Source organism: Pan paniscus, chromosome 6, assembly GCF_029289425.2.
Source record: "Pan paniscus chromosome 6, NHGRI_mPanPan1-v2.0_pri, whole genome shotgun sequence".
In the NCBI taxonomy this organism is placed as follows: domain Eukaryota; kingdom Metazoa; phylum Chordata; class Mammalia; order Primates; family Hominidae; genus Pan; species Pan paniscus.
In genome coordinates this window covers 25,267,857-25,294,921 of record NC_073255.2, presented here as the reverse complement: position 1 = coordinate 25,294,921, position 27,065 = coordinate 25,267,857, and the positions used below count along the sequence as shown (strand labels likewise).

At 36.4% G+C, this 27,065-nt stretch overlaps 1 protein-coding gene across 3 annotated transcripts in view; it reads right to left on the bottom strand.

The window, feature by feature from the left end:
• Positions 1–11,004: 11,004 nt before the first annotated feature.
• Positions 11,005–27,065, bottom strand: part of ITGB8 (integrin subunit beta 8) — an 85,225-nt gene continuing 69,164 nt past the window's right edge. For all 3 annotated transcript variants that reach the window (XM_034963776.3, XM_055115750.1, XM_008978730.5), the window contains 5 exons: positions 24,669–25,074; positions 21,926–22,151; positions 20,604–20,713; positions 16,987–17,150; positions 11,005–16,890 (listed from right to left, as the gene is read on the bottom strand). In XM_034963776.3, coding sequence (XP_034819667.2) covers positions 16,768–16,890; positions 16,987–17,150; positions 20,604–20,713; positions 21,926–22,151; positions 24,669–25,074 — 1,029 coding nt within the window. In that variant the 3' untranslated portion in view covers positions 11,005–16,767. The remainder of the gene's footprint in view (positions 16,891–16,986; positions 17,151–20,603; positions 20,714–21,925; positions 22,152–24,668; positions 25,075–27,065) is intronic.

The following is a 27,065-nucleotide window of genomic DNA, read 5'->3' as shown; positions in this document are numbered from 1 at the left end:
TGACTAATTAGACTATTATCTCCCCATTACCAGAATAGATATAATATGTATGCTTATTCTTACTAAATGACTAAGAATCTAGGAAGAACCTTAAATTGCATATTCATTCATTACTAATAAGAAAAATTGAAAAGATGGCATATATAGCTGGTATTCTAGTCATTCAATTTTGACTCAATGAGTTTTACATAATCTTTGTTCCCAAATAGAGTTAATGTCATCAAAGGACAAGGAAATGAAACTTCAAAACTTAGCAATTGATTTTTTTTACAATTTATTAAGGTCAAAAGGAAAACATGGTGATTGTTTTAAACACTGGAAAACTTTCTGCATTTCTATTTTTTTAAACATAGAAGTTCTTAATCAAACAAAAGGAATCCTAGGAAATTGCTAAGTGAGAAGTAAACAATACAGTTGGCCTTCCAGATCCTGGTGTTCCACATCAGCAGCTCCAACCAATGGCAGATTGAAAATATTGTTTAAAAACAATGAAAAATAACAATACAACAAAAAAGCACAAATAAAAAGCAATACAGTATAATAAATATGTACATAGCATTACAGTGTCTTAGGCATTATAAATAATCTAGAGATGATTTACAGTATACAGGAGGATGTGCGTAGGTTATATGCAAATACTACACCATTTTATATAAGGGGCCTTAGCATCCTTGTATTTTGGTTTCCTCAGGGGTCCTGGTACCAATCTCCCACAGATACCAAGAGAAAATTGTATTTGAAAATTTAATCTGTAGATTAAGATAATCCACTGATTTTTTTTTTTTTTTTTTTTTGAGATGGAGTCTTGCTCTTGTCACCTAGGCTGGAGTGCAATGGCGCGATCTCAGCTCACTGCAATCTCTGCCTCCTGGGTTCAAGCGATTCTCCTACCTCAGCCTCCTGAGTAGCTGAGATTACAGGCTCCTGCCACCACGCCCGGCTAATTTTTTGTATCTTTAGTAGAGACGGGGTTTCACTATGTCGGCCAGGCTGGTCTCGAACTCCTGACCTCAGGTGATCCACCTGCCTCAGTCTCCCAAAGTGCTGGGATTACAGGCATGAGCTATTGTGCCCAGCCAGTAATCTACTTTTTTCTAAAAAAAAAAAAAAAAGGTAATCTACTTTATGCAAAGTAATCTCATAAATTTCAAATGTATCAAAATATAAATTCTAATTTTAAGAAAACATGTTAAACAGCTTAATTGAAAATATTTTATAAAAATTTTTGGTTTTTTTCAGATTCTTTGGTCGGGGGAGAGGGAGTTGTTAGTTATATCCAAAATCATTCCTGAAAAGAGTCTGATATTATTGATTTGCTATTTGAAAGGAAAGAAAATGGTACTTATATATTCTGTTTCAAATTAAACTCTAACCTGTGGAGTGAGAATAAACACTTAATTAGAGTTAGAATGGACATACCAAAACCAGTACTAGACATTTATTCCCTTTAGTTTTCCTGGGAGGAGATAGGACCCAGGCCACAGTCTTATGTGTTATTAGCATTAATCTACGATGAAGACTTTCTGGCACAAGCCAAGCATCAGACTTCTCTGTCTCTTAAAAGTAAGGAACACATTTCAAAGCTCCTCATGGTTCCCTTGAAGCCCCACCAAGCAGAAGGTTAGGTGGAACATCTTCAGACTGTCCCCAAAGAGAAGTGGAGTGGAGGCTCACAGCAGAGAGGTCTCAAAAAATGTTTAAACGATCTTCCTCTCCTCCTATCTCTTCCCTCTTTATATCCTCCATGGCTTGAGGGGTCCAGAGTTCTATAGCAGGTTCTCAGTACCATTTCCTTTGAAAATCTGAAATTGTGGGAGGGAGGGCACACCTCACCTTGATATCTTAGTATAACAATTAGTAGGTACCCCAGTTGAAAGTGATGTAGGTAGAGGCCCATTCTAGCATCCCATGCCCTTATTGCCCACCTGATTACTGGATCTGGCAGGGATTAAAAGTAAATTTTCATGACAAATTTCTACCCTGGTAAGCTTTCTCAGGCCTATTAAATGCCCCATCAAAAATACATAAGAAATTGTGTTTTCTTGAAAAAAGAAAACTTTTTGGGAAACTGTAAACAAAATATTTATTCCTTGCTAACTAATATTCTAAACAGAGACCAAGCAAGTTTACAAATGAATATGGTATGGAAATAAATAAATAAAGGAGGAATTTTAATTTCCAGCAAGTATTATTCTATTATCCCTGGTAAAACCTAATAATCTTCAGAAAGAACAGAAAACACCTACTGCTTAATCTCTGTGGCTTATTAATGAACAGTTCTTAGAAGAGCACTGTGATCATAGTCTGTAAATCTTTTCTCAGTCACATTCTTTGAGGTGAGGTCCTGGAGCTAACTTTATAGCACCCTCTTACTAGTAGGCCCACCTGGACTGCTGTCTGAAATGAGAGCTAGTTACTCTCTGTAGGTAAAATAGTAAACATTTATAAGAGAAGATGGAACCCTTCATCAAAACAATTTATATCCTAAATTATGCTTTGGCCTATTTCCATTTAGTATGTTACTAGAAAAATGTAACAGATACAGACATCATAGCTCACAGAAGCCTAACATAATAGGTGCCTAGATACTTATCGTCTAGTTGGAGTATCATGGAAAATTATGTTAGACAAAATTAAACTTTCTAGATTTAGGCTTTCCATTAATCCAAGTCCCCTCTGACTCCTCCCCACAATTATTGACTGATGATCTCTCATCTTTTGTCCTGGCTTTATTTTTCCAATAATGAGACACATATATTTTTTCCCCTGATGTTTCACTTATTCTTTGGGTCCGACTGACCCTTACACATATGTCTCTATGTTTTGTTTCCCTTTTGCTAGTCATTGGCACTCAGAGGGTCATTTTCCCTTTTCCAAGCCCTCATTAAAGCAGACTTACTACCAGAATAAGAGCAAAATTAGTGAAATAGAGACAATTTGGATGCGTGCTTGTAGAAATATATATATATGTGTGTATAAATATATATATATATATATATATATTTTTTTTTTTCCTGAGACAGAATCTCACTGTGTCAGTCAGGCTGAAGTACAGCAGAGTGATCATAGCCCACTGAAGCTTTGATCCCCTAGGCTCAAGTGATCCTCCTGCCTTAGCCTCCCAAGTGGCTGGGATTACAGGCATTTGACACTAGGCCTGGCTCATTAAAAGAATTTTTTTTTTTTTTTTTTTTAAGAGACAGTCTTGCTATGTTTCCTAGAACATTTTCTTCCCCTCAAGATCAGATAAAGTTTTGTCTGGGGTCAGCATAATCTGTACCTTTTTGGTCATCTGATGTTAGTTTTCACTCTTTGCAAGTGGTTCTCAGGCATCAGTGGGCATTAGGGTCACTTAAAGAGCATGTTAAAACACATTGCTGGTTTCTAATAAGCTTCCGGGTTGGGAGGGGGGAAGAACATCGCTGGGCCACAGTCCCAGAGTTTCTGATTCAGAAGGTCTTGATGGAGACCAAAAAATCTGCGTTTCTACAAACTTCTAGATGATGGTGATGCTCTTGGACTGGGAACTACCCTTTGAAACTGTGAATTTATAGATTATCTTGTATTTAATGGGAAAAATGTTAATGGTAAATTAAGATTTTTTAAGTGAATAATTATCTCCTTGACTTTAATGATGGTAGAATGAATTTCATAATCATGACAAAGTAAAACAGCAAGAGCATGCCAAAGCCCAATAAAGAAGGAGTTTCCCTCTCACCAGTCTAGTCTGAGTGACTAGGCCCTGAGTATGAAATAATGCACCAGCCCACATCAGTGCTAAAGGATTACCACGTTGAAAGACAAGATATCACTTGTTTTTCTTGTGCAGACCACAACTGCTTCTAATTATGATGAAAAAGTTCATATATAAATAATTACATCAAAAGTGATATTATCTTTCAATTAGGTTTATTTTGATAATATTTGAAAGCATGATCATTGACATGGTTTAAAATTTCCCAGCTTTGTCTGGTCCAATATTTTGATAAAGTTAGAATTTAGTCTAAAAGACATGGATTGGCAAGACCAATGTGATTTGTGAGACCAGATTGGGAGTTTTATCCAGTTTGGATAGAAGCCTGTAGTGCCTTTTGGAGTTGGTGCTTCAACTAACTCCTTTCTTTATCACCTACATCTAGCCAGTCCCCAAGTTCTTTCAAATCTTCCTTTTAGCAATAGCTCATATTTCCTGCCTTTCTACTTTACTTCTTCATGAAAAGCCTTTATGCTCATTTCACTAACTTTTTTCTTTTTCTTTCTTTCTTTTCTTTATTTTTAAATTTTATTTATTTATTTATTTATTTATTTATTTATTTATTTATTTATTTGGAGACGGCGTCTCACTCTGTCGCCAGGCTGGAGTGCAGTGGTGCTATTTCGGCTCACTGCAACCTCCACCTCCTGGGTTCAAGTGATTCTCCTGCCTCAGCCTCCCAAGTAGCTGGGACTACAGGTGTACACCACCAGGCCCAGCTAGTTTTTGTATTGTTAGTAGAGACAGGGTTTTGCCATTTTGCCCAGACTGGTCTCGAACTACTGAGCTCAAGTGATGATCCACCCACAAAGTGCTGGGATTACAGGAGTGAGCCACTGTGCCTGGCGTCGCTGACTTTTCTTTGTCACAATTTGAAATGTCTTCCTACCGTACATCAGATGCATCCAAACCTTCCCAACATAACAACATAAACATTTCTTTCTAACCTGGCTCCTTCTCCTCTCCATTACAAATGTACAAGTCTCCCCCAGTCAAAAATAATTTAACTAGTCCCTCCTTGTTGAATATTGTTTGATATTTTGTATCATATCCGCTCATTCTTTTCTCAGCGAATATAAGGGCTCTCAGTGAATATGATCGTGGCACATTTATGGGACAATATTCACCTATTAAAACAGCTATAAATCTTTTTTTTATTATTATACTTTAAGTTTTAGGGTACATGTGCACATTGTGCAGGTTAGTTACATATGTATACATGTGCCATGCTGGTGTACTGCACCCACTAACTCGTCATCTAGCATTAGGTATATCTCCCAATGCTATCCCTCCCTCCTCCCCCTTCCCCACCACAGTCCCCCGAGTGTGATATTCCCCTTCCTGTGTCCATGTGATCTCATTGTTCAATTCCCACCTATGAGTGAGAATATGCGGTGTTTGGTTTTTTGTTCTTGCGATAGTTTACTGAGAATGATGGTTTCCAATTTCATCCATGTCCCTACAAAAGATATGAACTCATCATTTTTTATGGCTGCATAGTATTCCATGGTGTATATGTGCCACATTTTCTTAATCCAGTCTATCATTGTTGGACATAGGTTGGTTCCAAGTCTTTGCTATTGTGAATAATGCCGCAATAAACATACGTGTGCATGTGTCTTTATAGCAGCATGATTTATAGTCCTTTGGGTATATACCCAGTAATGGGATGGCTGGGTCAAATGGTATTTCTAGTTCTAGATCCCTGAGGAATCGCCACACTGACTTCCACAATGGTTGAACTAGTTTACAGTCCCACCAACAGTGTAAAAGTGTTCCTATTTCTCCACATCCTCTCCAGCACCTGTTGTTTCCTGACTTTTTAATGATTGCCATTCTAACTGGTGTGAGATGATATCTCATAGTGGTTTTGATTTGCATTTCTCTGATGGCCAGTGATGATGAGCATTTTTTCATGTGTTTTTTGGCTGCATAAATGTCTTCTTTTGAGAAGTGTCTGTTCATGTCCTTCGCCCACTTTTTGATGGGGTTGTTTGTTTTTTTCTTGTAAATTTGTTTGAGTTCACTGTAGATTCTGGATATTAGCCCTTTGTCAGATGAGTAGGTTGCGAAAATGTTCTCCCATGTTGTAGGTTGCCTATTCACTCTGATGGTAGTTTCTTTTGCTGTGCAGAAGCTCTTTAGTTTAATGAGATCCCATTTGTCAATTTTGGCTTTTGTTGCCATTGCTTTTGGTGTTTTGGACATGAAGTCCTTGCCCACGCCTATGTCCTGAATGGTAATGCCTAGGTTTTCTTCTAGGGTTTTTATGGTTTTAGGTCTAATGTTTAAATCTTTAATCCATCTTGAATTGATTTTTGTATAAGGTGTAAGGAAGGGATCCAGTTTCAGCTTTCTACATATGGCTAGCCAGTTTTCCCAGCACCATTTATTAAATAGGGTATCCTTTCCCCATTGCTTGTTTTTCTCAGGTTTGTCAAAGATCAGATAGTTGTAGGTAAGCGGCATTATTTCTGAGGGCTCTGTTCTGTTCCATTGATCTATATTTCTGTTTTGGTACCAGTACCACGCTGTTTTGGTTACTGTAGCCTTGTAGTATAGTTTGAAGTCAGGTAGTGTGATGCCTCCAGCTTTGTTCTTTTGGCTTAGGATTGACTTGGCGATGCGGGCTCTCTTTTGGTTCCATATGAACTTTAAAGTAGTTTTTTCCAATTCTGTGAAGAAAGTCATTGGTAGCTTGATGGGGATGGCATTGAATCTGTAAATTACCTTGGGCAGTATGGCCATTTTCACGATATTGATTCTTCCTACCCATGAGCATGGAATGTTCTTCCATTTGTTTGTATCCTCTTTTATTTCCTTGAACAGTGGTTTGTAGTTCTCCTTGAAGAGGTGCTTCACATCCCTTGTAAGTTGGATTCCTAGGTATTTTATTCTCTTTGAAGCAATTGTGAATGAGAGTTCACTCATGATTTGGCTCTCTGTTTGTCTGTTATTGGTGTATAGGAATGCTTGTGATTTTTGTACATTGATTTTGTATCCTGAGACTTTGCTGAAGTTGCTTATCAGCTTAAGGAGATTTTGGGCTGAGACAATGGGGTTTTCTAGATATACAATCATGTCGTCTGCAAACAGGGACAATTTGACTTCCTCTTTTCCTAATTGAATACCCTTTATTTCCTTCTCCTGCCTGATTGCCCTGGCCAGAACTTCCAACACTATGTTGAATAGGAGTGGTGAGAGAGGGCATCCCTGTCTTGTGCCAGTTTTCAAAGGGAATGCTTCCAGTTTTTGCCCATTCAGTATGATATTGGCTGTGGGTTTGTCATAGATAGCTCTTATTATTTTGAAATACGTCCCATCAATACCTAATTTATTGAGAGTTTTTAGCATGAAGGGTTGTTGAATTTTGTCAAAGGCTTTTTCTGCATCTATTGAGATAATCATGTGGTTTTTGTCTTTGGCTCTGTTTATATGCTGCATTACATTTATTGATTTGCGTATATTGAACCAGCCTTGCATCCCAGGGATGAAGCCCACTTGATCATGGTGGATAAGCTTTTTGATGTGCTGCTGGATTCGGTTTGCCAGTATTTTATTGAGGATTTTTGCATCAATGTTCATCAAGGATATTGGTCTAAAATTCTCTTTTTTGGTTGTGTCTCTGCCCGGCTTTGGTATCAGAATGATGCTGGCCTCATAAAATGAGTTAGGGAGGATTCCCTCTTTTTCTATTGATTGGAATAGTTTCAGAAGGAATGGTACCAGTTCCTCCTTGTACCTCTGGTAGAATTCGGCTGTGAATCCATCTGGTCCTGGACTCTTTTTGGTTGGTAAACTATTGATTATTGCCACAATTTCAGCTCCTGTTATTGGTCTATTCAGAGATTCAACTTCTTCCTGGTTTAGTCTTGGGAGAGTGTATGTGTCGAGGAATGTATCCATTTCTTCTAGATTTTCTAGTTTATTTGCGTAGAGGTGTTTGTAGTATTCTCTGATGGTAGTTTGTATTTCTGTGGGATCGGTGGTGATATCCCCTTTATCATTTTTTATTCCGTCTATTTGATTCTTCTTAAAACAGCTATAAATCTTAACATAGATAAATGTTTGATATGTTTTTGGAAAAAAAATCCTCTTTATACCGGACTATAGATAGTATATTTCTTAGTCACCAATATATTAATATATACATTTCTTATATATATGTTTTATATGTATTTAATATATATATGTAATTACATATATTGTTACATATATTATATATGTACTTTTTTCCTGAAAAATATATGGCAATGACCAACTCTGGGTGGTTGGATTAGAGTAGTATTTTTTAAATTTTAATTTCTAGGTATTTTTAACCTAGATATTACAGTAAATATGCATATCTGTATAATGCATATACATTGTACAGTAAATATGCATTATCCGTATAATAGCAGTTATAAAGTGCATAGAAAAATAAAATGGAAATATGCCTACATGTATAAGTGATTGCCACTAGGAGGTTGGATTTCAATATTTTTTCTTTTGAATACTTTACTTCAAATTATTTTACACTAGTATTAAATTGTATTTAAATTTAGTATTAGATAACATTTAATAGCATTGAATATTTAATAGTGTTAACTACTATTTGGATTTAGTATTTGAGTATAAAAATTAATGCTTCAAATTATATTTAGTTTATGTAATTATATGTCAACCAACTTTAACTCCAATAATACCACTTTTCTGTGCAAAACCTTTACAGTTTGCTCTTCCCCAGTAACCAAAGCTCAAAATTCTTAGCCTGGGAATCAAGCTCTCCATAACTTAGGACCTGTAGGTTACTGCCTTTTGTTATCTAATGCTGTATCTCAATACAATTTCAATGTTCTTGGATGGAGTCCACACTCTTTCCTGCGTTTGGTTATACTTTATCATTTGTAAAATCTCCCGGGTTACCTCCCCTTTCTTCATATGCATACTCACCTTTCTTGCAAGGCGAGGCCAAATGCTGTCTTCCATGGGCTTTCTCTTATTCTCCTGGCTCTCCTAACTCTGGAATCCGAGTACCTTTCACCATCTTAAAGGTTTTTTTAATTTTGTCATCTTAAAGGATGTTGTTTCCCTGTGTAGTATTTGTACACATATATCAGCTCCTCAGCTTTATTTGTTGCATATGTTTTATGGGGTGTGGGGACAAAGGTTAACTTCTGATTGTTGAGCTAGTAAAATCTGTGCTCACAATAGATAAGTTACTTATGGAAAGTAAAGCAGATCTGGGTATGAATCCTGCAGTAAGTGCAGCCACTTACTGGCTGCATGCTTTCATACAAGATCCTTAACCTTTCTGTGACTTATTTTCCCTATTTGAAAAATTAAGGAAAATGGTACTTTTTGCTCCTGAGGATTCAGTGAGACAATTATATAAAGACAACTTCATTGGTTACAGTAGAGATTATCTGCTATAATATCAAATGCAATGGTTTAGGTAAGATTGTTTTCCTACCAGAGATATCTTGCGGTGAACAGTCAATGGGTAAAGGGGAAGCTCTAAGAATTTTAGCACAAGGCTTCCTTTGCCAGGACTGCTGCTCCAGTTGTTCCAGACAACAGAAAGGAAGAGGAAGTGAGCCCCAGGGCTGCACATATCACTTCCTCCTCCATCCCAGTGGCCAACATTAAGTTCTGTAGCTGCATTCAGCTACAAAGGAGTCTGGGGGTCTCAACTGTGTGCTCTGCTGCAACTCAGGAGTTAGGTTCTATTACTAAAGAAGAAAGGAAGAAATGGGTCAAATAACACTCAATAAAAAAATCAGGATTCTAAACTTGAAAGACTGCAGTCAAACACAATTGAGATGAGTTCTCAAAACTAAAGGCCTTGTGAAACCTGCCAGTAAGTGTCCATCTGGTCTCTTTAGCATAGACCTTCTATCGAAAAGTACTGTATTAGTTTTCACACTGCTGATACACCCATATCCAAGACTGGGCAATTTACAAAAATAAAGAGGTTTATTGGATTTACAAGTTCCACATGACTGGGGAGACCTCACAATCATGGCAGAAGGTGAAAGACACACCTCACATGGTGGCAGACAAGAGTTTGTGCAGGGAAACTCCCCTTTTTCAAACCTTCAAATTTCATGAGACTTATTCACTATCACAAGAATAGCACTGGAAAGATCTGCCCCCATGATTCAATTACCTTCCACGGGTCCCTCCCACAACGTATGGGAATTCAAGATGAGATTTGGGTGGAGACACAGCCAAACCATACCAGGTGCATTACACTTTATCTTTTCCTTCAAACTATTAAAAGCTCCTTAAGAACAGCTAATCTGTCTAAATGTCTTATTTCATTTTTAATGTATCTATCTGTTGGGAGCAGGCCCCAAAATCTGGCCATAAACTGGCCCCAAAACTGGCCATAAACAAAATTTCTGCAGCACCGTGACATGCTCGTGATGGCCTTGATGCCCATGCTGGAAGGTTGTCAGTTTACCAGAATGAGGGCAAGGAACACCTGGCCCACCCAGGGTGGAAAACTGCTTAAACGCATTCTTAAACTGCAAACAGTAGCATGAGCTATCTGTGCCTTAAGGACATGTTCATGCTGCAGATAACTAGCCAGACCCATCCCTTTATTTCTGCCCATCCCTTTATTTCCCGTAAGGAATGCTTTTAGTAAATCTTATGACTGGCTTGCTGTCAATAAATATGTGGGTAAATCTCTGTTTGGGGCTCTCAGCTCTGAAGGCTGTGAGACCCAATTTCCCACTCCACACTCTGTATTTCTGTGTGAGTGTCTTTAATTCCTCTGGCGCCGCTGGGTTAGGGTCACCACGACTGAGCTGATCTCCGTATCTACCACATTCTGCTTTATTCTCTTCTCTAGGGTAAGAAAAATCACAATACATGGGTATTCAATAAAATTCAATTAATTTAAGCCTGACTCTTGAGAATATGCAATTGAAGGTTATGAATGTGTCACACCTAAGGTGGTGGTAGAAGTCTCTGGCACATGGAAAATGCCTGTTTTAACTTTTAGCTATTTTTTTCAGGTTTTTGTCATTAGAATATTTCTTCCGTTTCTACTGCAAATAACTATCAAAAAGGAAAAGAACAACTAGGATGGCCTCCCCTGTTTATCATTGGCCCTACAATTTTCTAGGAGTAGTATCTTTTTGGAATTATGTAATGTCCTCTGCTAATGACAGTGTATAGATGCTATTACATTTCCTTGGGGGACAAAGTACTGTTGTCTGGAAGCTTTGAGATTAATGTAACACAAAGTAAATAAGGAAGCGTTTTGCATATTCTTAGATTTTTACATTTTTATTTGAAAACAGAGAATTTCATATTGATTAACACCTACTACTAAACAGAATGATGCATTAATTAAATGCCTTGTCCTTACTGTTATAAGCTCTGTTAGAAAAATAAACATCTCACAACAAACTACAGTGTCAGCTCTTTAATAAATACATAAAACAGAAGTTAGTAGTCAATCAGAGTTATATGAACAGGTTCATAGTATATTATGTGAAAGTATCATATTCTCCAATATTCTGTATCATTTAAGACAATTTAAGTTACGTATAATTCAAAGCCAGAAATAATAAGAAATATGTTCAGTGATAATTTGCTTCTTTCTTAGAGCTATTTTATATTCAAATATTTAATTTAAAAATATATTCTATATTAAATTTATTTTTACAAACGCAGTATTCGTTAGGTGAAACAAAATAAGTTTTTATGTTACTGATAAGTTTAATACATTTCTAATTTTTTTCAGAAGTTCAAGAAACCATAATGAAGTAGCTAATGTAAAATAGTTTAAAAGCTATGTTAAATATACACAAAATGAATTTCTATATTAATATGTGCAAATGTATATTTTCTTATAATTTAGAATTAAAGTACTTTATACTCAATATTCTTAATAAAATTTATGTACCATACTTGTCATTGCATAGACTTCTTATCAAAATTTCACATTTATCTGTAGGAAAATGTAAAGTTGGTAAAAATTGTTTACACAAATCACACATTTTCCATCCTTGACAATTGCAGTATTTTTTTTTAAATATTGCTGTATTAGACAATTTTAACTGAAGTAGGTTGTAGAGGCTAGAAACCTGATTAATAGAGCAGTGTTAGACAATTCTAACTGAAGTAGGTTGCAGAGGCTAGAAGAAACCTGATTAATAGAGTTAGCTTACAAAGATAAATTTTATGCAGAAAAGTATTCCAGGTAGATAAAAGAGTAGTGTTATTACTCTCAGGTTTACATTAACAGCTGCCCAGATAGCTGAACAATTATTTCATATAATTCAAATAATTTAAATATGCAGTTTTATAACAGTCGTTACATAAGCTTGAAGTTAAAGTGATCAGAGCCAAGGGGGAAAAACCCACAAATGATAAAGAAGAATAAAAAGTAAGAGGACTCTAGAAGAAAGTTGTTTTTCACAGCACTGATTGTTTTTATCATATTTTTCTCCTGCCATTGATACAAGACATGTAAGATGCTGCAAAACCTAACTATGACAGTTCCATGTAATATTTTTCCAGTTAATTTTGTTTAAAAGTGAGATGATAATATAAAAGGATCTCATATAATAGAATAAAAATAATAAAAATTTGTTAATGAAACGTAGACATACCTACCCATTCTTGTTAGTTAAGTTAGGGTTTGCTGAAATCATTCGCACTCACGTAAAGTATAAATGGGGACCTGAAAGAGCTTTTGTAAACTCAAGATATGCGGGATCTGAGCTGATAATCAGTTAGGCTCCATGTTGAGTTGTGCGTGACTCAATTGTCCTTAAATTTTGCCTTCATATTTTGTCATTAATGGGCTCTCAAATTTTTATAAGAAAACAAAATTTGCCTAGATGCATAAACATTTAGGTAAAGTTGGATTAGTGTAATATTTATTCAAGCATAATTTTAAACACTGCATCTGAAGTGCCAACAGTTGCAAGAAATGTCACAATTTCAGAGATGTTAAATTGAAAAAGTGATGTCTTGGAATCAATGAAATATAAATATGGATATGTATAATCAGTTATACATAAAAATTTGCTATAGAGGAATTATAAAAGAAAAGGAAAATTATTTGAAAGAATGTTAGCTATATCTCAGTGGTCTGCATTGCATAAAATGGAGTTCTTGAGGTCAATATAAATAAGGATAGTTGTAAATTAAATACTGAGTCAACATAACAGAATGCAATCTGCACATGATTGAGCTCCCATGTAACCATATTTCACTTGATACTTTTATGAAAACATACATATTCCAAATCCTTCAAAATGAAAAGAAGTTCAAACAGTTGTGAAAATTTAGAATTCTTAGATTTTAATGGGTCTGTCTTTGTTCAGGGGCAAAGACTCAAATGAGCTTTAAGATCAATTAAAGATGTCTGGAAATGAAGAACTTCATTATACCATTAAATTCAGTTATTTTTCACTATTAGACTTATTAAGCTTGAAGCTTTAGGAAATCTCTTGGGAAGAGTGAGTGGAAAAAACAGGAGTAAGAAAAGGAAGAAAAAGCCTTTGAGTCTAATCTACTCTACCAGGTTCCAGGAAGAATATAATTCTACAGAGAAAATTCTTCATAATCTATCATAATATATTTCAGTGTCTGATGGCTGACTCTTGTCTTGCATAAAGATATCTTCAGTGGATATTAAGTAAATATTAAAAATATATTTCAGATTCATTCTTTGAAGGATTGCATCTCATGCATCCACAAATTTTAATGTTGAGTTTTGGAAAATTGCCTCCAGAGATATCTACTGTGTTTAATCTTAGATTTTTTTTTGTTATTTTAATAAACCAAAGATAAACTGAACATTTAAGACATAATCAGATTTTTAGTGAATTTTTAAGTCCTCCAGAAAAGTCTATGACTTAATAAATATTAGCAAGTTTCCAAAAATATAACAAATGTTTATAAATACGTGTGCACTGCAGTGCAGTGGTGTCCCCAGAGAAATAAAATGCATAACAAAGCAAATGTTATGTTGTAGTGTATGTATGGCACATTTATAAATCATTACATACTTTAGGGCACAAAAATGCTGCAGTACTAAAAGCGTTGTTCAAGTTCTCAATTCTGTTAACAATTTAAAATTTCATTAATTGTGTTTAATATCAATGAATCTCAAAAGGCTCCTGTGGCCGTATTAGTTGAAAATAGACTCTATTTACATACATTATTTAACCTAAGAGTACCCTGTGTTCCCTTACCATTTAATTAATTCTAACTAGTCAAATATTAATTTTCATCTCACAAATCATTACACAGGAAGATATCAATTATTCAAGTAAAATAGAAGCCCTACAATCTTTAAAAATTAGCTTTTTAAGTAAAAACAAAAAAGATAAGCACAAGACTTTGCAAGCATAACCACAATCATCGTCTAACACTGAGTTGCCTACAAGGAAGTTTGTCCCTTCCTATGGTAACAGCCTTGGTCCACTATAAAGTTAGTGCAAACAAGTGAGGGTGTAAAAAAAATATAAACCCTTGATTTTTAAGGATTTCATTTTGTTATACTCTTTTTGGATAATTCATTCCATACGGAAATTTGTTTATTGTTCATAAATATCATAATGTTCATTTCAAAAATTGTCATCATCTTAATGGCTATCTTACGCTTTTTTCTTTTGGAGGGTTGTCAGGCATCCATCCATTTTCCTTTTTAAGAAGAATGTTATGTGTATTAGGCTACTAAACCCAATTTTTACATTATTTTTAGTGATCAAAGGTTTCTTATACAAGTGACTCACAGTACTGAATTATGTCAATCTCTCATTTGAGGAAGGAAATGCAGTTCAAGTTAGCATTGAAATTGCTTGGCTGTAGAGGACATCTAACAGAGCTGCTGTGTTTATTGGCTCCAGAACAACTTATTATAGGTTTTTCAGTTCTCTTTAGGGTAGAATATGAGATGGGGTTAGTCTTCATCAAAATGCAGTATCTAGTACTTTAACTCAAGTGTGGAAGACAGCAAATCTTGGAAGTTAATTATAAAAAAAAGATATTTCAGATAGATTCCTTTGTTGTCATGGGCAAAACTGTATATCCACACAGGATTGTTAGACTGCTAGCCAATAAAATCAGACTAAGTCCATAGGGTTAAGGTAAGTGTAAAGAAATTTCCATTGGGGAAGACAGGGCTCATGGCCCGTGTATCAAGGTCTCAAGCTGAGCACTGGAGAACTCCAGGGAACACTGTTCATACAGGCTATGGTGCGAAGGAATTCCCCTGTAGGTATGCCATGCTTCAGTCTCTTAAGAAGCTGATTAGCATGAAAGACTGGAAGCTGATTATGGACAATTCAGTTTGAATTATTCTTTTCTATTTTGCTTTGAACTTTCCTCATACACTTAAGACATGAGTAAATCACATTGAAAAACATTTGCCAATTGAATATTTTAAAGATTCAAGAGGTAGCATGATATTGTGCAATGAACACTGGCCTGGCAATGAGAAGATAAAAACTCCTTTCCAATGTGGCCACTTTATCACTTGAGTGTTTTTTGAGAAATCGTTTAAGTTTTCTGAGGCTCAGTTCCCTAACTCACTAAAAAGGAGAATTAGCAGCCTGGCATGGTGGCTCATGCCTGTAATCCCAACACTCTGGGAGGCCGAGGAGGGTAGATCACCTGAAGTCAGGAGTTTGAGATCAACCTGTCCAACATGGCAAAACCCCGTCTCTACTAAAAATACAAAAATTAGCTGGGCACGGTGGTGGATGCCTGTAATCCCAGCTACTCAGGAGGCTGAGGCAGGAGAACTGCTTGAACCCGGGAGGCAGAGGTTGCAGTGAGCCCTAATTGCGCCATTGCACTCCAGCCTGGGTGACAAGAGTGAAACTCCGTCTCAAAAAAAAAAAAAAAAAATAGCTTATTTCTAAGATATCATCTATTCTCCAATTTTGTACTTTTATGAATTCTGGCAAGAAGGGTTGGAGTGATTCTGGGAAAGAACATCCTTAGGCTGCCTTGAAGGGAGAAGATAATATAGCTTTTCATTTAAAAAATGCTGATATCTACTTGCAATCAAAATCTAAGAAAACATTCAAAATGTGGTACTTTGCTTGAGGCAGAATTTCTAACTATCTTGTGAATTAATGATAAGATAAATGAAATGGCCAAACAATCCCTTCAGTTTACCAGGTAAGAAGATACAAAACTCCACACCTGTGCACAATGAAGCTATTCAGGTTTTGATGATACTTTACAGTGTCCCCTATTAACATTCAGCTTTTAAAACTAGTATTCTGATAAAGTGACATTGTATTATTAGTTTTTTATGGCAGTAGTAACTTAGCACTTAATTAATCCAGTCATCTGTGACATATATAAACTTATCCTGTAAAAAAGAATACAAAACATAAAGGCAAAGAGGAGAGAATGCTGGAATTAGTATCCATCTTGCAAAAATAAGCAAACCATAAACACACATGCATAAAACTACACACTTTAAAAAGCAATAATCTTTTAAGATTAAGGTTGTATCTGTTCACCTCTTGAAAGGGTGAAACACGAATCATTTATTCATCTAGCTGTTCTTGTCTATTCAACCACCAACTGTTGAAGTGTTTGGCAACCTTAGAATATACTTGCCAGATTATTTTTTTCCTCACATGTCCAGTGCAGGGATTACTGTACCCTTGTAGTGACACAATGCTAAACTCTCTCACAGCATTGTTCTCTCTGGGAAGCGTAGGGATAACAGGTACCTGTAAAGTGTAATCAGTGCTCTTCAGAGGATCTACATTCTATGCTGATCTAAATAAGTTATATATTACAGTAAAGTGCTACAACGACACTAGTCTCAAACAGTAGTAAGACACATTTTTCTCTGAAAAAGTCAGCAGCTATGTGAGTCACATCATGATGAGGATGCTTGTCAGTCTTCGTTCGAGTGTACAACCAGCAATTGGCATGACCGTGAGCAATTTGTCTCCTCCTGTGACTTTTAAAATTATAATCTTTAGGAGCAATTATTAACAATTCCAGTTTCCCATTAAGTGTTTAAAAATCTTTTTTTAGAAGTTGCACCTGAAAGTTTCATGAGCATTTAATTTGCTGATATCCATTTTTATTTCTTCAGGCTTCTCACGTCGGTAGGTGACTGCTCTCGTGCAAACACTTTGCAGAATCAACTTATCCTTAATAGAGAAGAAATATTATTATTAACTAAGGGCCTAAATATGGTAACTAGGCAATAACATACTGTTAGCAGTTCTTTTTTAGAATTCACTGACCTTTTTTGAGGCTGACACTCTGTAATCTGATGAGGACTTAATTTTATTACTATTCCATTGTAGTATCACCTGTCTGATGATCAGGACTTTAAGCAACCCAATCAAGAATGTAACTATGAAAATGATGAAAAATATTCTCAAGTAGCTTGGGCTGGAGAAACATTCTGTAATGAAGCAAACAAATAAATGGATTAAAAATTGGAATAAGTAAATCAAAGAGTCTATCAAGTAAATAATGTTCACACCTCAATTAATAGTGCCAAAGATATTTGCAAATCTACATTTTCAAATCAGGGGATTGAAATTATCTTTGATTCAAAACAAAAAGCTCTCTAATTTTTCTTGCGCGTTTACTATGAAAATATTTTCAATAGAAAACCCTCCTTTGGAAAATAGCCATGATTAAGGTATTCAATCATATTATTCCTTTGCAGCTTGATTCTTTAATTGTATTAACTGGAATATGTCCATGTCCCATAACCAAGCATAATTTTATCCAAGACAGAAAGAGGACTAGTTTTTGTGGTGTGTACTGTTGATCACTAAATGGAAAAGAGGATTTAAAAAAATTATTGAGCAGTTCTGGGCCTTAGGATATGTTTCTCTTGTTATGCTTGGTCTTCATTTGTACCATGCCAGTAATGGAAAATAAAGTAAACATCTGCAGAAGCTAAAATCAAAACTACTCCAATAGGTGAATAAATATTTCTTCAGAAATTGAAGTGTAAATTTTCATTCTTATTATACACGGCTTCTCCAGGAAATAGGAGTGTCCAATTTGGGACAACATGAAAATATCATTCTTCATTTTCATTAATTTACTTTTTACTAGTCTGTTAACTACACCTATTCCATTTGCCTCTAAACATGCACTGTGTATTTTAAGAACAAATAATGCTTAGGACAAATAATTACTAGCTGGAAAAAGAAGGGGGCATGCTGGATCTCATTTTAGCACCAGATCTTTGGCACACCCTCACAGCCAAAGATCTGGTGCTTGAAAGTCTACAGGCTCTGTTGCTGCCAGAGGCATTACCCTAATCTATCAGGAAGATGGTTGCACAATAGGCGAGTATTCCATGGAACTCACCAGCTGCCCCAGATTCATAAAATTACTTTGTGGCTAAAGAGGTATGTGTTCCCCTCCCTACTCTCCAGAGTTTGGGGACCTCATCCAAAGTTCCAAGGTGTCCCTGAGAGGGCCACTACGGAGGTGACCTGCCAAGGCTTAGCATAGTGGACCGCCCAACCAATCCTGGGTGATTTGGGTCAGAATTTCCAGTGAGGACTAAGTATGTTTTTGAATAAGGCCAAGCTCAGTGATAAGCGAAAGGGTTCCTCTCAAGTGGGAAGACTTAATTAAGCCTATTTTTTTTTTTTTTTTTTTTTTTTTTTTTGTGATAAGGTACTTTGAAAGAAAGGTCAAAGGCTATCCCAGTGCTACAACTGGAATGGAAACACCAAATGCCAGTGCAGGTCTCTGTTGCTACAGGTCTCACAGAGAGAGAATCCAAAATATTCTGCTCAAAATTGGTGTCTTTTGAGGCCTCCACAGTGACTTCGGGCTCATAACATACATGCCTTTTGTTCTGACAGGCTGTCATTTCCTCTGGTTGATTTAGGACTACTCAATCAGCTAAGGCAGATCATCAGAGGGGGCACGTGGCTTGATCCCACTTACTGGCTTCTCGCCTGGTGGGAGCTCAGCCAGAGAGACTGAAAGAACAGCCTTTAAGTACGACTGAGTGGATAGATAATAGAGGTGCCTAACAAATGCCCTTTCCCTCTCCTTGCACAATAGTTGTGAAGGGAGGGGCGGCCCCTAGCTACTGACACATTTTAGAAATATTTCTAATAGGTTAGAACAGAGGGCATTTTCGGAGCTCCAATCTGCATGCATATTTAAATGCTGTGAGTGGTCAAACATTCATGCCTAGCCCATGCTTTCCTTAGTTTAGGTCAGGCCGGGGCTTTTCCTAAGGAGCTTTAAGAGAATACTTTTTGTAACAACACTTAAGTCAAAGTAGTGTTTACTTAACATAATAAATGACATGTTGATAGTAAGGCCCTATTTATTAGAAAGGCACTTGGCTTTCTGGAGTGATTGCTGGAGCTCCAGCTGGCAGCACATGGGGCTTTTTTCAGAGCCAAGTTCATTATGGGGTAAGATCAGTGTGGATGTGAGGGAAAAAGGAAACAAAACTCTGGAGAAAGTTTACTCTTTTGTGCAGTCTCTCTAAGAGCTGGAATTTTTCTTACAGGTTGGAGAGACTTGAAATAATAGTTGCAATGGGAATGTTTAATAAAGATATAATTTCAAGGTTAGTTTCTAATGCCCGTGGAGTTCCATACCTTACCCCTGTGCAAAGTAAGGTTCTGGGTTCTAAATAACTTTAGTTTTGTTTTGCTTTTGTTGTTGTTTTTTTAAACAGCTTTATTAAGTATCATTGATATACAAAAACTGCACATATTAATGTATACAATATAATGAGTTTGCGATTCAGGTTTTTAAATCTCCCAGAGATGGTACCCTATAACCACTGATTATGCTTGCTATGGTGTGGCTGAGTGGTTAGTTTTCCCCTCTCATCTGCACAGCTGAATTCCCATGCAATGTACTTCCATGGAAAGGCATCCAAATAAATTGGCTGTCAAGCCCTCAGTGACCCGGAAATATGAGTTCCCCATGTAAACTCATTTCACTAAGAGATAAAATCTGCGGAGCCATAATTTTCCTTCATAATCCAAACTTGCTTCTAGTTCTGAACTTCCTCATGTCTAATCAATATTTGCTTTCATGTTTCAGGTGAAGCCAAAAAATTCTAAGTAATGATGATCTGCTTTTACAAAATATGTAACTTCAAAAGGGCCATTCCTTCCTAGTACTTTTCATTTTGATAAAAATATAGCTTAAGGATGAATGATTATAAATGTGACATAATGAAAAGGGTACGGAACTTTTAGTTTGAAGATCTTGATCTAAGACATGTATCTTAACATTACTAGTTAAGAGATAGCAGCCCTCATACAAAATTTCCCTGAGCCTCAGTTTCCCCATCTATAACATGGAGATTATACCAATCTCAAAGAGTTGTATGACATTTAAGTGAGCCAGTGAACATGAAGGAAGTATCTAAGGTAGAAGATGACACAAAAACACACATTTATTATTGTTATAAAGAATAAAGCAATGTTTCATAATTTAAAAATAAAGCCCTTAGTCCTCTTTTTTTTTTTTTAAATGGGGTTTCTCTCTTGTTGCCCAGGCTGCAGTGCAATGGCATGATCTCAGCTCATTGCAACCTCCGCCACCCGGATTCAAGGGATTCTCCTGCCTGTGCCTCCTGAGTAGCTGGGATTACAGGTGCCCGCCACTGCGCCTGGCCAATTTTGTATTTTTAGTAGAGACGGGGTTTCGCCACGTTGGCCAGGCTGATCTCAAACTCCTGACCTCAGGTGATCCACCCGCCTTGGCCTCCCAAAGTGCTGGGATTACAGGTGTGAGCCACCACACCCGGCCCAGTCCTTTCTTTAGCATGGTTAATTATGGGTCTTTTGGGGGAACATCATCCTCTACAGACACTCTTCTGTGCTTTGATTATTAAGCTTTGGCCTACCTGAAGTTTGGTCGACATAATGCTGTTGTTCCATGAGAGCACATGAGGTTTTGCACTGATCAAGTATAGCCTGAGACAAATTGTGAGGGTGAAGGCATTGCATACAATTCCTGCAAGGGGAAACAGAAGTGAAAATATTTATTCTTTAAAAAGGTGGTGGACTATAATATTTTCTGCAAGAAAAAAAAAGACAAAATAACAATGCAGAAACAATTCAAATTTTGATTATGTTCATTAGAACTAACTCCATCATTACATCGAAGGATTGCATTTGCAAATGATTTAAATAAATTACCATGCATAATTCTAAAAAACTTACTTGAGCTACTAATCTGAGAAAGTCAATGGTTTAAAATGTTGAATAAAACAAACTGGAAGTTACAGTGTTTAGATTAGAAGTCTTTGTGCAGATCTCAAATTGTTACTGAAAAATTTATTGGCACAAAACAGTAATGTCACCTTCATTTAATATATAACCTTTCATTTATATATCACTTATTTCTAGGGTGTGTCACAGACACCATTGTTCTTTATCATTAAAATATTAAAAATAAGGCCGGGCGCAGTGGCTCACGCCTGTAATCCCAGCACTTTGGGAGGCCGAGGTGGGTGGATCACGAGGTCAAGAGATTGAGACCATCCTGGCTAACACGGTGAAACCCCGTCTCTACTAAAAATACAAAAAAAAAAAAAAAAAAATTAGCCAGGCGTGGTGGCGGGCACCTGCAGTCCCAGCTACTCGGGAGGCTGAGGCAAGAGAATGGCGTGAACCCGGGAGGCGGAGCTTGCAGTGACATGTCACTGCACTCCAGCCGGGTGACAGAGCGAGACTCTGTCACAAAAAAATATATATATATATATAAAATATAAAACATAGCAGTAACAGCTAACATTTATTCTATGATTGCCATGCATCAAGTACAAAGGTGAGTTTTTTTATATGAATCATTTGATACTTTCACAGATATACAGCAAGGTATTATTACTATCCTCACTTTTGATATCAGGAAACTGAGGCACAGAAAATTATAACAACTTGTCCGAGATCACACTATTACTAAATAGTAAGCTGGGTAGCAGGCAACCTCTAATTTCAAAAAAAGCTAAGGTAGTGAGTGTCCAGATTTACTCTGATGCTTCCACAGCTATCCAGGGGTCAAAGATTTGAATTCAAGTCTTCTAATTCATAGCATTTCTCATTTAATTCTTTTTTAGCATGGCGGTCACAATGTATCTGGCAACGTTTAAGATTAAGGAAGTCAGAACAAAAAAGGACAAAAGTAGCTATTCTTTGTGTATGTTTGGAGTCAAAGAAATCATACCAGTTTTCCTTGCAGGCTGTATAACAGGTGGGGCAGTGTTCACAGAAGCGGCCGATGCTCCTGGGATCGGTGCACTCACACCTTCCACACACACATGTGCCTCTTCCACTGCACACTTGGCCCTTTGAATTGACACAGTGCTGGGCTGCTGCTGAAGGGCACTGGCATCGATCACCTTCCCAGCCACTGAAGCATTGGCATCTGCCTGCTTCACACTCTCCATGCCCTGTGAGGAAGACACCGCAGGACCTATGTTATCTGGATCACTGACTTTGTAAAGAGTTTTCAACCATGGATTCCTGTATCATCTCCATGGAAACGCACTGACAGTCCAATGAATGGGAACAGCATCACTTTTTCATTGGTCTGACACAAACAGTGCTGGATTTAGGAGGATCTGTTTTCAAAGCTGTTCTACTGTAGATAATCTCCCCATGCTAATGCACTCTGCTAACAAGCACGAAGGGCACCCCTGCTTCAGTGGCTGCCAGACTACTTGAATGTCATTGCATATTCAGTTTTACATTAAAAACACACATATCAAGAAACTGCAAAGGCCAAAGTAACGTTAACTGCCTGACTTGAAATTAGAAAAGATACAGGTATTTGATATGGCTTCCATCACCTATTCTCTCAGTCTTCTGATGTTGCTGAAGGCCTAGGATAACTTTGCAGGACTGTGAGGCAAACTTTTCTAGTGCTTCAGTACTGCTAGTGCCATGTTTAAAGATCAGGTCTCTTGAGAAGTTGAACAATTGCTTTCACATCCTCAGTGCATTATTTAGTAAGTTAGCAGAGCAGATCCTCCTCTGTACTGTGAGCTGTTCTTAGATGGTAAATGAAAAAAAGAAAGAAAGATGGTGTGTGTGGTGGGGGAACATTATGCATGTGGGGTGAAGAAAACATAGTTACACATAGTTAAATGGATTTTAGACAGTAAAAGTGTCCAAAACTTAATATGCCAATGTGCACTAGAAATCGTCAAAAGGGGGTACATTTCACATGATGATATAGGAATTCTGAAGCTTATCTAGCCACAAACCAACCTTCCTCTTTTCTCCCTCTCTCCCTTCCTTCCTCCTTTCCTTTCTCCTTCCTTCCCTCCCTTCCTTCCTTCTATCTCTCTCCCTTCCTTTCCTTTCTTAGCTCCCTCTCTCTCTTCTTTTGTTGCTGAGCACCTCACAGGGTAATTGTTCCACAGATTCTACTGTAGGACCAGCTCAATTTGCTAAGTGTAAAACTAATGAGGTCCAGGCCAGACAAATGTCGGCCAAACCCTCTGTGCTGTGCAGGCTTATGCTGACTCCTCGCCAGCAGGCCTGTGAACATGTGTTTTTATTCCCAAAGGAGACTAGTGGAGAAAGTACATGTCAGTTACAGTCTGCACTTACACAGAAACAATTCAAAGCAGATTCTCAACTGCTTGTGGGTCAGTAGTATCATACTCGTATAGAAAAGCTAGTACATTCGATATTTCACTGCAAACAGAGACTGGGACAAATACTCAAATGTATTTGAAACCCTCTTGAGAGATTGACAGCTGTGGGACGTGACTTCAGAAAATTCTTTCTCTTCACTGTAAAACAATATTTTTCCTCCCTATAAAATACAGTAGACAACTGCTGGTTCATTCTGAAGTCATCTATAATCCATCCTACCCATGATGTCAGTTACAGTTGAATAAATGTTTGTATATTAAGATATTCTATGTATGTTATAGAATAAAAAGACAATTTTCCATTGCACATTTAGGTGATACAGGCCAAATTTTCAGCTGAGACTACATTATAGCATTTATTTTTTATAGGTTTGTTACGTCCCATATGCTTATGATGACATGTTTCCATTCGTCAATAATTTAACAAATATTTATTTACTAAAATGCAAATACTAAAAAGATGTTTTTCTCAACGAGTAAATTTAGCACATTGTCACAGGAAAATTATCACAGAACTCAGATGACAGGTAGTTTATTTAATTCATTTAAAAACAGTATTTTGTTTTAGTTTGCTAATGTTGATTAGATTTTCTGGAATCTAACCTGTAGGTGGCAGTAAATTGAATGGCCCAAGAGTAATCTTCGTATTTTTATTTTAATTTATTTCATGTTTAAAATTTGGTCTGTGTGTGGCCTCAAGGACGAATCTTTTAGATTACTTAGTAAGGCAGTATTTTCTTGAAGAATGCTGTCCTTTGGCAGTTTTGTTGCTGGTGGTGGCCCAAAATAAACTGGAGAGGCTTAAATTACTGCCAGCTTAGAATACCATTTATAATAATGCATTAAGGATTTTCATATGAATGAAAAGTATACTCTTATAGCTCACTCCCCATCATCCTGACAGAAATAAAATCCTCTGAGCAAGTTGGAGGGAGTGACCATTTACCAGAATGAATCAGATCCTTCTAGAAGAATACTCTGATTCTTCTGGAAAATGTGTCAGATATCATCAGCATTTCCTTTTCTGGTATATTTCTTTCCAAGATCAAGGAAAGCATGAGAATAACAATTAATTTTAGGTTTTTGTTTTGAAGCATTTCCTGTATAAAATAGGTTAAGATATAAATATCAAAATCACGTACTATAAATCTGTTGCCATGCCCTAATTTCATGGACTTTGAAACTTTGAATAACAAATTCAGATTCAGTTTTGCTAATTTATAAACATGTGATTTAAAGATACTTTAACATCTATGCTGGTGTAATAGTGACAAGTAAAAGCTGCCTGTATATATTTATACTCACCAGCACACAGATTTCCATGGTGATATGGACAAGAAAAGTCATCCTTTTCACAGTATTTTCCATACACTTTTCCAAGCTTAATTTTGTGACATGAACATTTCCCACAGACACAAACTCCTCGACCACTGCAAACAGGTTGATCCTTGTGTGACTTGCAACTCTCAGAAGAAAACTGATCTTCATCAAAATGACATTTATTCTCATCACACTGGAAACACTTGGAATCTAGAAAAGTTTCATCTACACACTTTCCTTTAGGTCCTCTGTTGTCCTCACACTGACAGCTGCAGTTTCTGTGTATATGAATTTTAGCGGTTTCATTAAAACCAATAGGTTTGAGTATTGCATAGTTTTTTCCTCCTGTGACATCACATTTTTTCATTGTAACTGTTACATTGAAAAGAACCTAAATTTAGGAGGAAAAAGGAAATATATTTATATACCTTAATTATTTTTAGTACCAATATTATATCTGTTAATAACTGAATTGATAAGAAACCATCTTAGAGAAATTAACGATATTTGTAAAAGAAACACATGTAATCTCTTTCATATATATGCAACATCTCTTTTTAAAGTCATTTATTTTCCAATGAATGAACTTGAGAGTTAAAGAATATAATAACTAGTAATCCCTATATTGCACCATTAAATAGACTTGAGTGCAAGCCTATTTGAAGCATCTACCCCATCACTGATGATTAATTTCTTAGCAAACATGAGAAAGAATAGGCCATTTTCTAAATTCAGCCATTAAAATGTGGGGTACTGAATATTTGACACTAGAGATAGATCACATAAACCAAAGTAAAGGGCTTCTGCTCTACTGGTTTAAAACCCTGAGATGAAGCCTGGCACGATGGCTCACACCTGTAATCCAAGCACTTTGGGAGGCTGAGGCAGTTGGATCACTTGAGGTCAGGAGTTTGAGATCAGCCTGGCCAACATGGTGAAACCCTATCTCTACTAAAAATTCAAAAATTAGCTGAGCATGGTGGCGTGCACCTGCAGTCTCAGCTACTTGGGAGGGAGGCTGAGGCAGGAGAATTGCTCGAACCCAGAAGACAGAGGTTGCAGTGAGCCGAGATTGCACCACTGCACTGCAGCTTGAGTGACACAGCGAGACTCTATCTCAAAAATAAATAAATAAATAAATAATCAAAACCCTGAGATAAGATGTCCAAATGAACAATTTTAATTTTGTTCCTATTTTCTAGGAGCCCAAGTAAAGTTTCGGAGTTAAATTTGAGTTTATACAGGGTTTCAGTGGAGGAAAACCTGTGGCTTTCTCTGATGTTACTCAAAAGAAAAATGTTTAGGACTCTCATTTTCAAATCTTAAGACCTCAACGCAGGTTATCTATTTGTCTCCGTGGAAGAAGATAGCCCAGAACTAAGGAGCTGTGCTGGCAGGAATTGGTCAAATGTTTTCTTTTTCTCTATTTCTTCTTTTTGCACAACACAATTGATTCAATATGTCTATTTATATTTGTTGGCTCACCTTACCATCTTTAGGTACTTTGGTAAATAAGAAGGTATATTTCTTTCACGTTGGATTGAGATCCATTAAAATTTAAAATTAATTTGCGCTGAGCTTTTTGGTTGGAATATATATCTATGATATAATAATATAAAGTATCTAAATTTGGCTTATATATACATGAAACATTAGAATTTATTCCATAATATTAAAATCAATACAGTTGGTGTTATGCTTAAAATGCTTTTGTCTTTGAGAATGCTGAAGCTTAACAGATACATAAGTTAATGTGGCCACTGCCATCTCTAACAGTAGATCATACTCTGGGGTTTCTATAATTAAGAGGTCATATGACTATTCCTGAGAGTTAAACTTTTTATACTACTCAATTGAAAATGAAGGAAAGATGGCATGTAAGCAAATGAAAAGAAAAAAAACAATGTAAAAGCTAAGAAAAACCATTCTTCCAAAATGAGATTTTGAAGGAAATAACTATTTCTAAGACAGTAACCGTTTTTCCATAAAGTAACTTAGTGCTATATTTGCTAGTAAAAAGTTTTCTCTGTAGTTTTAATGAAAAGCCAAAGTGCATTTTGCAAACTGGTATATGATGTCCTTTGAACAAAATCCACGGAGTGATCATAGAAGAAACCACAGAATTAGAAACTTGCAATAATTAATTTAAAATACACAGCTCTAAAATTCCTAAGATAGAAAAACACATTCTAACTAAAGAGAAGATTCTCTTTTATTCCTTTTTAGAATCTTCTATCACTTTCAATAACTTTTTCCTTTTTTCTATAGCATGACATTACATAATTAATCATCATAGCACTTTAGATTAAAAGGGGTTGGAAATCTTCTAGTCCAAGTCATTCATTTAAAAATGAGACAATGCCTCATGACGTAAATGACTCA